The 15,654-nt window shown below is 39.6% G+C and overlaps 3 protein-coding genes across 4 annotated transcripts; 1 reads left to right on the top strand and 2 right to left on the bottom strand.

Moving 5' to 3' along the window:
- Positions 1–4,781: 4,781 nt before the first annotated feature.
- Positions 4,782–14,764, bottom strand: LOC121051980 (eEF1A lysine and N-terminal methyltransferase-like). Its single transcript, XM_040515746.1, has 4 exons — positions 14,746–14,764; positions 5,232–5,442; positions 5,025–5,108; positions 4,782–4,933 (listed from the first exon to the last, which is right to left on the bottom strand). The coding sequence occupies exons 2-4, from the start codon at positions 5,419–5,421 to the stop codon at positions 4,806–4,808; spliced, it is 402 nt and encodes a 133-aa protein (XP_040371680.1). The 5' UTR covers positions 5,422–5,442; positions 14,746–14,764; the 3' UTR covers positions 4,782–4,805.
- On the top strand, positions 8,215–11,390 carry LOC112174908 (probable RNA helicase SDE3). 2 transcript variants are annotated; one of them, XM_024312723.2, is made up of 5 exons: positions 8,215–8,321; positions 8,435–8,653; positions 8,740–9,436; positions 9,802–10,032; positions 10,285–11,390. In XM_024312723.2, exons 2-5 carry the CDS (start codon positions 8,646–8,648, stop codon positions 11,257–11,259), a joined length of 1,911 nt encoding a protein of 636 aa, XP_024168491.1. In that variant the 5' UTR covers positions 8,215–8,321; positions 8,435–8,645; the 3' UTR covers positions 11,260–11,390. The 2 variants fall into 2 exon arrangements, with proteins under 2 accessions (XP_024168491.1, XP_024168492.1); XM_024312724.2 differs by having other exon boundaries at positions 8,228–8,368.
- Positions 11,090–14,801, bottom strand: LOC112175060 (EEF1A lysine methyltransferase 4). The gene is made up of 6 exons (XM_024312734.2): positions 14,540–14,801; positions 14,303–14,416; positions 14,128–14,196; positions 13,406–13,495; positions 11,571–13,318; positions 11,090–11,220 (listed from the first exon to the last, which is right to left on the bottom strand). The coding sequence occupies exons 1-4, from the start codon at positions 14,727–14,729 to the stop codon at positions 13,491–13,493; spliced, it is 378 nt and encodes a 125-aa protein (XP_024168502.1). The 5' UTR covers positions 14,730–14,801; the 3' UTR covers positions 11,090–11,220; positions 11,571–13,318; positions 13,406–13,490.
- Between the last annotated feature and the right edge of the window lie 853 nt (positions 14,802–15,654).

The following is a 15,654-nucleotide window of genomic DNA, read 5'->3' as shown; positions in this document are numbered from 1 at the left end:
TCTTGAAGCCTTACTTTTATCTGCGGAACGAAGAATGGCTGATCAACATCAAGGTGCTCTTGACCTCAGCTCTCAACTGACAGCCCTCCATATCTCTAACTCTGGCCGTGGGAGAGGCAGAGGTCGTCATCAGACTTCATTTTCTGGAGGACGTACTCCTTATCCTCCTTCTAGCTTTGGCAGATCGAGTACACCAACTCCATTTGGTACTCGAGGACGTGCTATCTCCACTGGTGGAACATCTATTCTTGGTCCTCACCCTTCCACAACCACCTCATCATCTGGTAGAATTTCTTGCCAAATTTGTCGCCGTAGCGGTCATTCAGCTTTAGATTGCTACAACAGGTTGAACCTTTCCTTTGAAGGTCGAGTTCCCACTAAGCAACTCAGTGCTTTGGCTGCCTCTGTCTCTACACCGTCATCATCTACATGGTTGCTTGATAGTGGAGCCAACACCCATGTTACCTCTGATCTCAATACTCTGCAGTTCCCAAGAGAATACAATGGCACTGACCAAATTGGTGGTATAGGTACAAACTCTGCTTTACCTATTTCTCATGTTGGTTCCTCTCTCTTCACTACCGGTAACCAATCCTTTAAGCTAAACAATATTCTCCATTGTCCTACCGCTTCTACCAACCTCCTTTCTCTCTACCAATTTTCTTCTGATAATGATTGTTATTTTCTAATCTCTCCTACCATTTTTCTTGTTAAGGACTTAAAAACAGGGAGGACGCTATTTCGGGGGAGGAGTAGAAATGGTCTCTATCCGTTGCGCCTTCAATCACAACATGATCTTGATCCCGGTCGTCATTTTGCTTTTGTTGGTGTACGGGTCCCCGCTCATGTCTGGCATTCTCGGCTAGGACATTCTTCATTCAAAATTTTATCTAGGATTCTGTCAAATAAAAGTGTGCCTGTCTCAGGCCCTTCGTCAATGTCATTTTGTCAGTCTTGTCAATTAGGAAAGAGTACTAAGCTTCCTTTTCAATTATCTGAGTCTGTATCAAATTATCCTTTGGAATTAATTCATTCGGATGTTTGGTCTTGTTCAACTATGTCAATTCAAGGATTTAAGTATTATGTTCTTTTTGTTGATGATTACTCTAGATACTCTTGGATCTTCCCAATGAAAAACAAGAATGAAGTATACTCAATTTTTGTCCACTTTCATAAACGAGTTGAAAATCTCCTTTCCACTAAAATCAAAATGCTTCAAACTGATGAAGGTGGTGAATATACCTCCCTTGCTCTCAGCCAATACCTAGCTAATCATGGCATTTGTCACCGATTTTCCTGTCCTAAACACCCTGAGCAGAATGGTCTTGCCGAGCGCAAGCATCGTCATATAGTTGATACTGGTCTTACTCTCCTGGCTCATGCTCATGTTCCTTCAACTTATTGGGTTGAAGCCTTTAACACTGCTATTTATATTATAAATAGACTTCCTTCTCCTGTTATTCAATATAGTACACCGTATACTAAGTTGTTTCACCGTGAACCACAATACCAATTTTTAAGGGTGTTTGGTTGTGCTTGTTTTCCGTATTTACGACCTTACAACACCTCAAAACTTCAAGTTCGGTCAAAGAAATGTGTCTTCTTGGGATATTCTTTAAATCATCTAGGGTATAGGTGCTTGGATTTATCTACAGGTCGTGTCTATCTCTCAAGGCATGTTGTGTTTGATGAAGGCTGCTTTCCTTTTTGTGAGACAAATTCTCCCTCTCCTGGTAATTCTTCAACTTTACATTCTTTAGAATTCTTTCCTCTTACTTTTCCTCCTGTTTCTTCTCATCCATATCCTTTAATTACTAATACCAATCCACCTACTCCACCGTCTGCCTCCCAAGATAATTCTAGATCTTTATCATTATCCATTCCACCACAATTTCAACCTAATCCATCTACTCCACAACAACCCGGTTCAACTTTGACCTCCTCTACAATTAATTCTCCTATTTTGTCGTCACCTTCACAACCAATATCACCACCTCCAATTAATCCTTCCTCCAGTCTCTCACATCTTCCTTCCCAACCTCAACCCAACCCCGTGCCTGTACAACCAAGTGCCAGTGCCATACCTAATCCACATTCCATGATCACCCGTGGAAAGGATGGGATTCGGAAACCCAATCCTAAGTATGCGCTGCATGCTTCTCTTCTTAATGATGTCGTTGAGCCTACAGGTTTTAAACAAGCTGCTAAACATGCACATTGGAGGCAAGCAATGTTTGAAGAATACACTGCGCTCCATAATAGTGGTACATGGGATTTGGTGTCATACAAACCCTCTATGAATGTCCTCCCCAATAAATGGATCTTCAAAATCAAAAAGCGTGCTGATGGCTCAATAGAACGGTACAAGGCACGCCTCGTTGCCAACGGCTTTCATCAACAAGAAGGTATTGATTTCTCATAAACATTTAGTCCGGTCGTCAAACATTCCACAATTCGTCTTGTCTTGGCTTTGGCAGTTAGTCACAGTTGGCATGTTCGGCAACTTGATGTTCATAATGCCTTTTTGCATGGATATATCACTGAGGACGTTTACATGAGACAACCATCTGGCTTTGTTGATCCAACCTATCCCAACCATGTTTGTAAATTGAAGCGTTCCTTATATGGTCTTAAGCAAGCTCCTAGGGCCTGGTTTCAATGCTTTGCTGACTACATTGAAGACTTGGGGTTCAAAGAATCAAGGGCAGACTATTCCATGTTCACTTATCGTCATGATGGTGTCTTTCTCATCCTTCTCATCTATGTGGATGATATTCTTATTACTGGCAACAACTCTTCTTCATGAATTAATAGCCTTATTCACCGGTTGAGCTCCTTGTTTTCTATGAAAGACCTTGGTCCTATACATTATTTTCTTGGCATTGAAGCAACCTATCATGGCTCTCATCTTTCTCTCACACAAACAAAGTACGTTGTTGATTTGCTTAAACGTACTAACATGCATGAAGTGCAACCAATTTCTTCACCAGCCCCTAGTGGTCAAAAGTTGAGTAAACATGCAGGCAATTGTCTTTCTGATCCCTCAGAGTATAGAAGTGTTGTTGGAGCCCTCCAATATCTCACGCTTACTAGACCTGACATTTCGTACTCTGTCAATCAAGCGTGTAAGTTTATGCAAGCACCAACTACAACTCACTGGACAGCTGTGAAACGGATTCTTCGCTATCTTAAAGCCACTATCACTCATGGGTTACTTTACAAACCAGGTTCTCTTCAACTTCAAGCTTACTCAGATGCCGACTATGCTGGAGATCCTGATACTCGTCATTCCTCTGGTGGATATTGTGTATACCTGGGTCCTAATCTGATCTCCTGGAGCTCTAAGACTCACAAAACCGTTTCCCGTTCTAGTGCAGAAGCTGAGTATAGGCAACTTGCTTATACTGCAACAGAGATCTCATGGCTCCGCTCTATTTTCTGTGATCTTGGTCTATTCCTTCACTCTCCCCGTATTTGGTGTGATAATATCTCTGCCATTGCAATTGCCTCTAATCCCGTCTTTCATGGACGCACCAAGCATGTTGAAGTCGACTATCACTATGTGCGGGACAAGGTTGTCAACCGAGAGCTTCAAGTTTCCTTTGTTTCTACCACAGATCAGCTAGCTGATATCTTCACTAAGGGACTCCCTGCTCCACGGTTTCACTTTCTTGTTTCCAAGCTGCCAGTTCTTTCTCGCCCTGCCAGCTTGCGGGGGCATGATAAACCAAAGGAATGTTTGCCTTCTTCACGTATGCATGCATGCAAGGCAACTCTATCTCTCAAGTCTCCTAACCTTATCCCACCTTCTTCTAATAGCCATCAACAACATGGGAGCAATCTGTTGCAATATTTATCTGTATGATTATCATGCTTATCAATTGTATATGTAAATCTAATAGAGTTATACTCTATCTTTTGTAACGACTTGTAGTGATCACTAGTATTCTGTTGAATATAAATACATGGTATTGGCCATCAATTAAGGTGTGCTTAATACTACATTTCCATCCCTTGTTTCTAAACCTTTTAATATCTGTTGTACATTTCCTTCTCAGTATGTTTTTCATCATGACCAAGATTAGTACTACCATCACTGTTTGAGCCAATTGAAATTGAATCCAAAACGTAGGAGTCATGCATCTCAGAGTAACCTTTGGTATAGAGATCATTGTAACAGCTTGCCTTTGTATGCTGAATAGCCTCCACCCCATCTAAGATGGGAAACGCAGAGTCTTCCAGTACAATATGATTTTCAAAATTACTCACAGTGCCTATCTCATCACTGGAATTCTTAGAATCTAGCAATGAAATTTCTGGTGCAGTGGAAGATGGTGCTGGTCCATCCCCGTCCTTGTTACCACAGGTTTCAGAAGCTGAGCTTACATTGCCATATTCCTCAGAAATCACTTCGTGGTCAGTAGAGCCAACATTGCATGCAATTTTCTTGCTCTGCTTTCCCTTCTTTCTACTCTTCTTTCTTGAACTTCTCTTCACATTGCCGTCTATTTTTCTATTACTAACCACATCTGAGGATTTAATACTATTAGAATCATTTAGGATCATAGCTGAGGGATCATTGGAGGTTAATGACTTCTGAAATTTTTTGGAAACATTCCATTTGGTAGCTTTATTTACTAAGGTCTTATTTCGATATTGGTGTCTCATAGTTGAACCAGTAAATCTTCTATTTGTAAATGACTTGACTGAATAAGCAGAGCAACCTATATCAAGGTTTCGACAGATCGCACGTGCAATAAGTGGTGACAGCAGAGCAATATATTATCAAGGCATAGAAGACAACATTAGTATACGATACCGTGTATTTTAAAAATCAACCATAACAAATAAACAGACTCTGTACCTTTATCAATAATACCGTCAAAGGATTCATCTGGGAAGAAGCTCATATCCCTCGCATCCATTTGCTTGTCTATTAAGGAATCAAAAAAAAAGCCAAGTTACTGTAGACAATACAACATAGAAGTGTAGTTGGTAGAGATTCTAACGAGGAGTTTGGTTACATTTCAACTGAGGGATAGCCACTGATGAGATGTCAATGTTCATTATGTCTTCATATCCATCTTTCGCCATGTCCTCCGACATAACTAAAAACATGAAGAATTCAATCCATCATATTCTATTCGATTCCTAGCATTGACAAAAGTCCTAGGATTTGAACTACCCAATAGTGAAGAAAATAAGGAGAAAAAGAGGAAGAGGGAAGTTACCGGCATTGCCGGAGCCGACGACGAGAACAGGAGAGGAGGTGAGGGGAATGAAGTTGCGGATGAAAGGGCAGAGAGCAGAGTAGCGCTGGTACCAGTCGAATAAGGAGTCACCTTCTTGGACGTAGCGGGCGTCCCAGTGTTGGGCGTCTCCGTAATCGTACGTGTTGCAGCTCGACACGTCCCTCATCATCTTTTCTGCTGCTGATTCACTGTGGTGGTCGGTGAATACTAGTGAACCGAAATAGTGTGGAAACAAACCTGAAAGGGTTTTAAGTTCGGACACAAAACGGGCTTGAGCTTGGGCCTAATGGTGGGCTTTTCAAGGTCACTGGACTATATAACTTGGCCCTATGAATATAGGGATTGCTTTGACTTTAAAAAAAAAAAAAAACTGATGCTCTGTATTGTGATAATAATCAGTTATGAATTAAAACAGTTCCGTATTTGGTAAATAATATTTTTAAAAGTGCTGTTAGTACAAAAAACAGCTTCAGAGTGTGTTTTGATCCACAACAGCTTCTAAAAGCAACATCTGGCCTGTTTCTAAAATCTGCTGCCAGTGACTTATAACTTTCAATTAAAGCTGTTTTTTATTTATTTACCAAACACAATAAAATCTAAAATTTTAAACAAAATATGATTTTTTTTTTTTTAAAGCGAAGCAATCTCAAATGGGACCTAAGGTCAGTGGTAGAGCAAATGCAGGCACTTCTCCCATCTCTCTAACTCCATGGGTTCAGACTTGGAAACATTTCAAGAACTGGAATTGCCCGAGAATCATTTACATCTTCCCATGTTCTGAAAGGTTGGAGTCGTAGAAAACATGGGTTTCTGTACCTAAGTACCTAACCGTTTTATAGCACCGAGGATTTCAGAATGCCTTGAGCTACATTGTGTGTAATCCATTGTGGTGAAGAGCAGTCATGTATTAGTTGATTTCAAGCATTACTTTCATTATCAGCATCATGCGAACGCAGATATGACATCAGCTTCTCATTTAATAAACATTGTTTTAAAAGAGTTGATGCTGCAGCTCAAGCTGCATCATATCCTTTGTTCTAGAACTACATCTTTTCTGATTGTGTTCCAGGAAAGATCATCATTTCCAATGATTCCACATCAAAGGCTATAGTTAGAAAGATTTTGGGCTTTTATGGCCCGCCACGCCCTATCTTGTAGAGGGCCAACACTCCGTAATTCGTACAGGAAAAATTGAATCTAAACCGTATAAACTAAAAAAAAAAACAAGAGAGGTTTGTTCAAGATGCAGCATTGCAAATCTATAAAAACTCTCCAGATGATCGCATTCTCATATGCGCCCCCCTTAAACAGCACATGCGACAAGTTGACGATTAGTTTGAAGAAGGTGATTCCAGACTATGACATTTATCAAACCAATGCTGCATTTCGAGAGGTAGATGAGGTACCTATTGCGATTCTCCTCTTCATGTGATCATGACGGCGAGTGTTTTTCCTATCCTCCACTCGCAGAACTCTAGAGGTTCAGGCTGATCATCTCCACATTTGTTACTAGCTTTCGGCTACACAATGGAGGCGTCACTGCTGGACATTTCAGCTATTTTTCTGAGGTGATTGGAAATTGCCTCGCCGTTCTAAACTAGGGCGTGCTGCTGGAAAAGCGTACGAAAAAGCGTTGGGGCTGCCATTTTTGCCGAAGGCGAGGTTTGATGCAGAAGAAGATGAAGTTGCGTGTAATTTTTTTTTCCTTTTCCTTCAGCCAAAATGACGTCGTTTTATAGAAGTCCTTTTCTAAAAATTTCTTTGGGCCAACCCAATGTAGGTCTCTAACATGCAAAAGATAATGGCCCATTTACATATTCAGCCCCAACAGCCCAAAGAATTCAATAATCTGATAACTTATTTATTTGTTTATATTTTTATGTATTTTCTTATAATTTATAGCTGTCACCCCACCGCCTTGAGGCACTCGCCTTGCGAGGCACTAATAAGACGCCTTCTCCTTCACTTTCGCATTTGAAAACATTGATGAGAGCGCAGCTGTTATAGTAACAGGTGAAACCAATAATCAACCAAATCAGGTGTGGTCTGGTATGGCTAGGACCAAAAGATTGAAGACATCATACTTTGAAAGGCTCATTAAGATGAGAACAAAATCAGATCACACCTAAATGGACCTTAATTTGGTGCTCCTTCAATCCTGTTAATTTTTTATTTGAATTTTGTGTTGTGCAAACATTTTGGTCTTCTTTAATTTTCCAGCATTCTTGATCATGGAGTTGTATAAGTATGAAATTTAATAGAATTGAAGGAACCTCAATTCTCTGCTTAATTTGATATTTTCGATCATATGATGGATCATTTATTAGTTAGCTGCTAGTTTAATTTTTTTTTTTATCAGAGAAGACTAGAGTGAAGAAATGTCAAGTTTCTTTGATCTTTTGAGATGCCTTCTGTGTTGTTCCTGATAAAGTGGTAAACTGAAATGCCTGATATACAGTCCTTCTTAGCTAAGGACATCCTTATCTAAGCATAGCTTAGGTACGGATTTCTAGTTTTTGGCCACTTTTCGATCACATATTCACATCTTAAAAGTTCAGTTTTTAGGTCCTAATGTATAGATCATCTCTACAAAATTTCAGCCAAATTGATGATCATTAAGGCATTGAAAACTGCAATTAACAACAATATATACAAACGATTCCGGTTCGATAGATTCGGTTCGTTCGTGTAAATTGCACGCGCGAGAGAGTTTGATTCAGATGCCTACCTAGTAGCCGATCGATTACTCCGCAGCTCCCACTAATATCTTGCCAAGTGCACCAGAATCTGGTACTCATGGAAACTCGAGTTTTAGCCGAACCGAACGAACGAAAAAGGAATCTCTCCTGACTGTGCATGCACTAGGATGCTTAGACTCAGAATCTTCAGTTTTTATTTTTTTATTTTTGAAAAAAGTAAGCTTACTTAATTATTAAGCAAATACTCCACGTACTTGCTAGTAGAAAAGCAAAGCGGTGATCGGTCGTTGGCTCGCCAACGAGGTCTTTGTTTCCTGTGTTCCTTTCTTCGTCTGATCATCGATCAATTTGTATAGTCAGTCAGCCACTGGTACGTAAATTCGATCGTAAAACTGTATCTGCGAGTTGGTAACATAGGTATGATTCTGCTTAAACTGACAAACCTTCTTAGATTCTTGAGTTTTGTAACTATGGATTTTGCAGATCGAAGAAACCTCAACACTTGATCTGCTAAGAGCTAGCTAGAAAGGGTACGCAGCTGTAGGGGCGAAGGGAGGATAGCTGCACACCCTGAAGGAAACTACAAATACATCATACATAGTTACATACTGCATGTATAACTAGTTAACTTTCAACATATTTTCATTCAGATCAGACTTACCAGATCTATTGCTCTTCTTGCAACCTCCCAACTATGATGAGGTTTTGACTTCACGTTATGACTCCATTACTTTTCCTTTTTAAGTGTAGCCAAGTTTCGTCCTGATGGGGTTTAATTGGCTTAACAGGTTGGGGATAATCATTGGGGCTTCAGCAATATTATTGTGGGAATACTTTGAAAATAAGAGACCCACACCATCATCATCATCCCCTGAAACGCCACCTCAGCGGCAGCCAACGTCATCTAATTCTAAACCACATCCAGCCTCCGCAGAACCCCCACCATATTCTTCTAAACCACCTTCATCTCCAGCTTCTTCTAAACCACCTTCATCCCCAGCTTCTTCTAAACCACCTTCATCTGCAGCTTCCCCACAACCCCCAGCATATTCTTCTAAACCACCTGCATCCCCAGCATGTTCTTCTAAACCACCTTCATCTCCAGTTTCCCCACAACCCCCAGCATATTCTTCTAAACCATCTTCATCTCCATCTTCCCCAAAACACCCTCCAACACATTTTTCAATACCATCTCCATCTCCACCTCCATCTCCCCCAAAGTGCCCCCCTGTCTTTAAGTCAGTTCTACGCCCAGCCTCCTCTTCCTCAAATAATGATGATATAAGTCAAAACCAACAATATGGGAAGAGAACAGCTTATGTGTGTGTTGAAGAGGATCCATTACCTGTATTCATGATTCCTGAGGATGTCGAAGCCTTGATCAAGAAAGAAATTGCGCCCAAAGTTCTGAATCGCCCATTATCTCCCACAACATACAAGGACTACTTTGCCGCTCTCTTATATTCTGAAGATTTCTACTTGGAGGTACACTAACTATTACATGCATAAATCTTATTACCCTGTTGCATATCTCAAACCATTAGATATATACTTATTGGAAGCTGCAGACCATGCCTTACTGTTCATAGCTTACTTCCCTTACTTTGTGCCTTACTTTGTACATAGGAGTGATATAGAGGTTTTTTTTTTTAAGTCGAGTAGGATTATGGTTTGTTCCTTAAATCAAGGGTAATTTGTTGAGGGCCTTTAGGGAGTGTTTGAACACTCCACCTCCTTTATATAGATGTAGCTTTTTGTGATTTGAAATCTTGTTATATGATTTTCCGGATGATGTATGCTTTTGGATGCTGGCTTAAAAACAACAAATCTAATGCTGTTATTTGAATCAGAAATGGAGTGATTTCCTTTTGAAGGGTGTGACATTAGCGTTGGATGAAAGTCCAATTTATAAAAACCGGAAAAAGGAAGCACTTTATAAAAATCGGAAAAAGGAAGATAAGGAAGACAAAACCTTTGTAGCATTTGAGCTTGATCGTGTTCCTGAGGAACGACCATTCCTCTTGTCAAGGGACTTGGTCCTTGCACGACCAGTGGGGAAGAGTTCTACTGAGCCCTTTAAGGTAAACTCAGCATATGCTGGATTCTGTTTATCACCAAGTTCTACTTCACTAGGTCCTGGCATTTCTGATTTACCATTCAGATTATCAAACCGAATCTTATCATGAATCTGCTTCATTAACTCTGGTAGATTCTCTAAAAAGAAGAAATGGTTATAGGCTTATAGTAGTGTGTAGACTGTACTAGTTAAATTTCAGTTATATATCCACATTATTATCATTCTAACCTTGGTTTCATGCATGTCATATGTACAGGGCCCCATCCATAAAGTTGTTGGGAGCAATCGCGTTTTGGTTGAATTTGAGGATGGCTTTTATTCTTATCATCATTCCAACAAAAAATATGATATCAGCTTCTCATACAATAGAGTTTGTTTGAAAAGAGCCCACCATGCAGTAAAAGCTGCATCAGATGCCTTGTTTCAGAACTTCCTCTTCCCTGACTGTGACTCACGAGCAAGCATTCCTGCTGCACCAGCTCTGCTTTCTACTACCTATCATAAGCTAGATCAAGAGCAACGTTCTGCAGTCGGACATATCTTAAGGATTCAGGGCTCACCACCTTATGTAGTAACTGGTCCAGACTGTGAAGGCAAATCTTTTGCAAATTTAAGAGAACCTTCAAGAACTGGAGTGGTTGTTAGTGAAGCAGTATACCAATTATGTCGGAAGTCACCAGAGTATCGCATTCTTATCTGTGCACCTACTAACAGCTGCTGTGATATGCTGATGAGAAGCTTGGTGAAGGTGATTCCAGAGTCTACTATGTTTCGTGCCAATGCTGCATTCCGAGACAGAGATGAGGTACCTGAGGACATCCTCCATTTATCCCTTTACAAAGAGTCTGGTTTTTCTTGTCCTGCAATAGAGAAACTCCGGGAATACAAGGTGATTTTCTCAACTTTCATGAGTAGCTTCCGACTACATGATAAAGGCATAGCTGCTGGACATTTTAGCCACATTTTTCTGGTGGATGCTTCATCTGCTATTGAACCGGAAACATTGGTCGCCCTGACTAACTTTGCTGTCAAGGCCACTAGTGTTATAGTTACTGGTAATCATGGAAATAGTCCGCTCTGGGTTCGCGCTGACATTGCAAGGAAAAAGGGACTCAAGATTTCATACTTTGAACGACTCTGCAAGCTCAGGCCATATAGAAGCCCCAGTCCAATGTTCATCACACAACTAGACCTGAACCAAAAGTCAGAGTACCAAACAAGACCTTTCTGAGTTCTTTTTTGGTTGCTTGAGTATTTCAGGTCTCAAGTGCTGCAGATAGTTTTTATGTATCGAACTTTAAAACAGTTTCTGTAGATATCATGTATGAAACTCGTTTTTCAAATGCACAAGGCATTCAGTTATTTGCTTTTTATAATTTTTAGTTGATTATCTGGTTAGACTGCTTATAAACAGAGAAATAAAACCACAATCTTTCCTCTGTCATTCTGTTGACAGCAAGACACCCAAGGATCATTAATAAAATACTTGAGGTTCTGGACAGAAAGTGAAGCTTGCTGCAAGAAAAGCAAGTAAACACATACCTTGTAATCCAGATAATAAGCATACTGTAAGAAAGCAAGTAAAGACATTATCAGCATACTGAAGAAAAATTTCATCTTCATCTCCACAAAGGGAGAAGAAGAGAAGTATATATAGAAGCAGATACAGATAGAGAGAGAGAGAGGTCATTAACACGCCTCCTACATATCCAAACAAATTATCAGCTGCACAATAAGAGAAGACAACCAATGCAACTTCTAAAATAATTGAAAAAGTAAGAAACCAGTATTCAGAAACATCGGCTTTACTTACTATGTCATCCCAGACAAGTGGGCAAATGGCATTTGAAGTTCTAACTATCTTGAGTTGTCTCTCTTCTCTCTTTACTGGCAAAAATGAAACCAAGGAAAATAATTAGTAATAACTGGAGTTTATTCGCAAAACAAGGCCACAAGATGATGTCCTTAGCTGGTTTGTACAGACACTTGGTAACAATAATACACTTGGTGGGTCGCGATCTTCTGGAACAATGTCGAGCACGAGTGCATAATAATTAGTCATGACTACATGATAACTTTATCATAATTGTTATCTATCTAAATTTCAAGATCTATGACATGGATATACGCTGTAGGTTCTTGCACTTCTATTGCAAGAATAATGATATAGATTATTGCTTATCATTGCCCTTCAACAGAATGACGGATAACAAGACGCGTTCAAAGAAAGCTCCAAATGAGGGTTTTTCATTTTTTTTGTAAATGAATGATTATATAGAAGAAACCTGGCTTTAAACAAAACCAGACAAGCAACAAGTAACAGTAGCTAAAAAAGCTAACAAGCTAACAAAGCAACAACCTCAGCAAAGAGGGAACAGAAAAACAAAGAGCAGCTAAAACATACATCCTAACGGCTATACATCCTAGAGATGACACCATTAAGGAGGGTTTTTCATTCCTTAAGAATTCCAACCACATTAACTCAGATGCAGAAATTGAATTAAGAAAGAACTTACCTTACAAACCAGCCAAGCAAATTTAGTGCTGCTTCTATATAACTTCTCTCTGAAACTTGTATAGGAACCAAAATCCTTTTCAATCTGCTCAATTACACCTAGTTTGGGCATGTCCAATCCTCCAGGTTGCATGGATTCCTAGAAGATGTCATGATTCCAGACCGGCAAGATCCCACAGTCCCCAACTTGGATGGAAACAACTATGAACTTCCAAACAAATGCAAAAGGTGTCAACGTATCTTTGGTAGCGATTGAAGTTTGAAATTTCCAACATTTAACCAGTATGAAACACCATGAAAACCTTTAGGATAATCAACCAAAGAAATAAAAAGTTTGAATAAGTTAAAGCCAGGATCTAGCGTGCTCAGTTTACAGTCCTACTTTGTAGTAGATTCTTCTCCATCAACGTATCACCCAGCTCCACTCTTGCTCTACTTATACGTCTACCATTTCTGCCATTCCAAGATAGTCTCCTGGCTACATGATTATATTTTATTCTAAAATGTTCCTCTACATCGCTGAATGTTTCCTATCATTGACGAGTAATATATGGTTGAATAAGCTAACAATCTAAGTTGATACCCGGGCAGTGTTGTTAAATTCAGTTAAGGGATTCCCATTATAATATGTTGCTTTGACAAGTTCATCAAAAGTGTAGCCATACAGTATGTCACTCTTCTCTAGCTGTTTGTTCAAACCTTCCAAGAAGTTACGATGATGGCCTCCCCAATGAACCTCCAATGTCCTCTGACTCATATACGGTTCCAAAGCATCCTAAAATAGAAACAGTGGCGGATCACTCAAGGAATGCAGAATAATAATGATCACTTGTAAAATTATAAGGAGGCATCCTGTACTTACAAGTTTATAAGGTGGTTCCTTCAAGCCATATTAAGCAACAACTTTAGAAGCTCTTTGTGACCCATCGGCCCATCTTTTCTGCTGCTTATACTGATGAATAAATAGAATCAACAGACACATTATGTAACCAATATAACGTAAAAGAAATCTATATGGAGCATAGAAATTGAAACAATAGTCCTGAACTATTTAAACACATTCAATAGAAGTTCAAAAAACTAATGAGCTGAATTCAATAAGTCCTCAACCCCTGTGGAGTACTCATCCCCTCGAATCAGACAGTAAAAGATACATAAAGAACTATCTGGAATTATAAGCTTTCAAATACATACGAAATAGTTCTTAATATTAGAGTTTCAACATTTCGTAAGCAAACACCTACAATAGCTTAGCTGCTTCATTCTTATTGTCGCTAGCTAATCAGAAAACCAATAATAGGAGAATGTATGAACTCCGATCTCGAAATGTATTATAATCAACATAGGAGAAAACCCAGAACTTTCATCAACATTTTTGATTTCTAAAAATGTCTCAATTCTTCATGAGAAACTTGTACATCAATGCACATCCAGTCCAGTCATAATATTCTAAAGAAAGTGGCAATAGATGTTCCAGAACAAAGGCTGTTTACTAGAAAGTGGCAATGAAGCCATAGAAGACACATTAGTATACGATACCGCGTATTTTAAAAATCAACCACAACAAATAAACAGACTCTGTACCTTTATCAATAATACCGTCAAAGGATTCATCTGGGAAGAAGCTCATATCCCTCACATCCATTTGCTTGTCTATTAAGGAATCAAAAACAAAACAAAAAATAAAAATGCCAAGTTACCATTGACAATACAACATAGAACTGTAGTGGGTAGAGATTCCAACGAGGAGTTTGGTTACCTTTCAACTGAGGAATGTGCTTGTTTCTGGTCTTCATGAGGTTGATAGCCACTGATGAGATGTCAATGTTCATTATGTCTTCATATCCATCTTTCGCCATGTCCTCCGACATAACTAAAAACATGAAGAATTCAATCCATCATATTCGATTCGATTCCTAGCATTGACAAAAGTCCTAGGATTTGAACTACCCAATAGTGAAGAAAATAAGGAGAAAAAGAGGAAGAGGCAAGTTACCGGCATTGCCGGAGCCGACGACGAGAACAGGAGAGGAGGTGAGGGGAATGAAGTTGCGGATGAAAGGGCGGAGAGCAGAGTAGCGCTGGCACCAGTCGAATAAGGAGTCACCTTCTTGGACGTAGCGGGCGTCCCAGTATTGGGCGTCTCCGTAATCGTACGTGTTGCAGCTCGACACGTCCCTCATCATCTTTTCTGCTGCCGCTCCGGCGGTGGGTGGTGGACTCACAGTGGTGGTCGGTGAATACTAGTGAACCGAAATAGTGGGCTTTTCAAGGTCACAGGACTATATAACTTGATCCGATGAATATTGGGATTGCTGTGACTTTAAAAAAAAAAAAAAAACTGATGCGGCTGTGTTGTGATAATAATCAGTTATGAATTAAAACTGTTTCGTGATTGATAAATAATATTTTTAAAAGTGCTGTTAATACAGAAAACAGTTTCAGAGTGTGTTTTGATCCACAACAGCTTTTAAAAGCAACATCTGGCCTGCTTCTAAAATATGCTGCCAGTGACCTATAACTTTTAATTAAAGCTGCTTTTTATTTATTTACCAAACACAATAAAATCTAAAATTTTAAACAAAAGATGATTTTTAAAAAGCGAAGCAATCCCAAACGGAACCTAAGGTCACTGGTGGAGCAGATGCAAACGCTTCTCCCATCTCTCTAAGTCTATGGGTTCAGACTTGGAAACATTTCTAGAACTGGAATTGCCCAAGAATCACTTTATATCATCCCATGTTCCGAAAGGTTGGAGTCGTAGAAAACATGGGTTTCTATACCTAAGTACCTAACCGTTTTATATCACCGAGGATTTTAGAATGCCCAGAGCTACATTGTGTGTAATCCATTGTGGTGAAGAGCAGTCATGTATTAGTTGATTTCGAACATTACTTTCATTATCAGCATCATGCGAACGCAGATATGACATCAGCTTCTCATTTAACAGACTTTGTTTTAAAAGAGTTGACGCTGCAGTTCAAGCTGCATCATATCCTTTGTTCTAGAACTACATCTTTCCTGATTGTGTTCCAGGAAAGATCATCATTTCCAATGATTCCACATCAAAGGCTGCAGTTAGAAAGATTTTGGGCTTTTATGGCCCGCCAC

The sequence above is a fragment of the Rosa chinensis genome, chromosome 1, assembly GCF_002994745.2.
Source record: "Rosa chinensis cultivar Old Blush chromosome 1, RchiOBHm-V2, whole genome shotgun sequence".
NCBI lineage: Eukaryota > Viridiplantae > Streptophyta > Magnoliopsida > Rosales > Rosaceae > Rosa > Rosa chinensis.
This window is presented reverse-complemented; position numbering and strand designations above follow the sequence as displayed.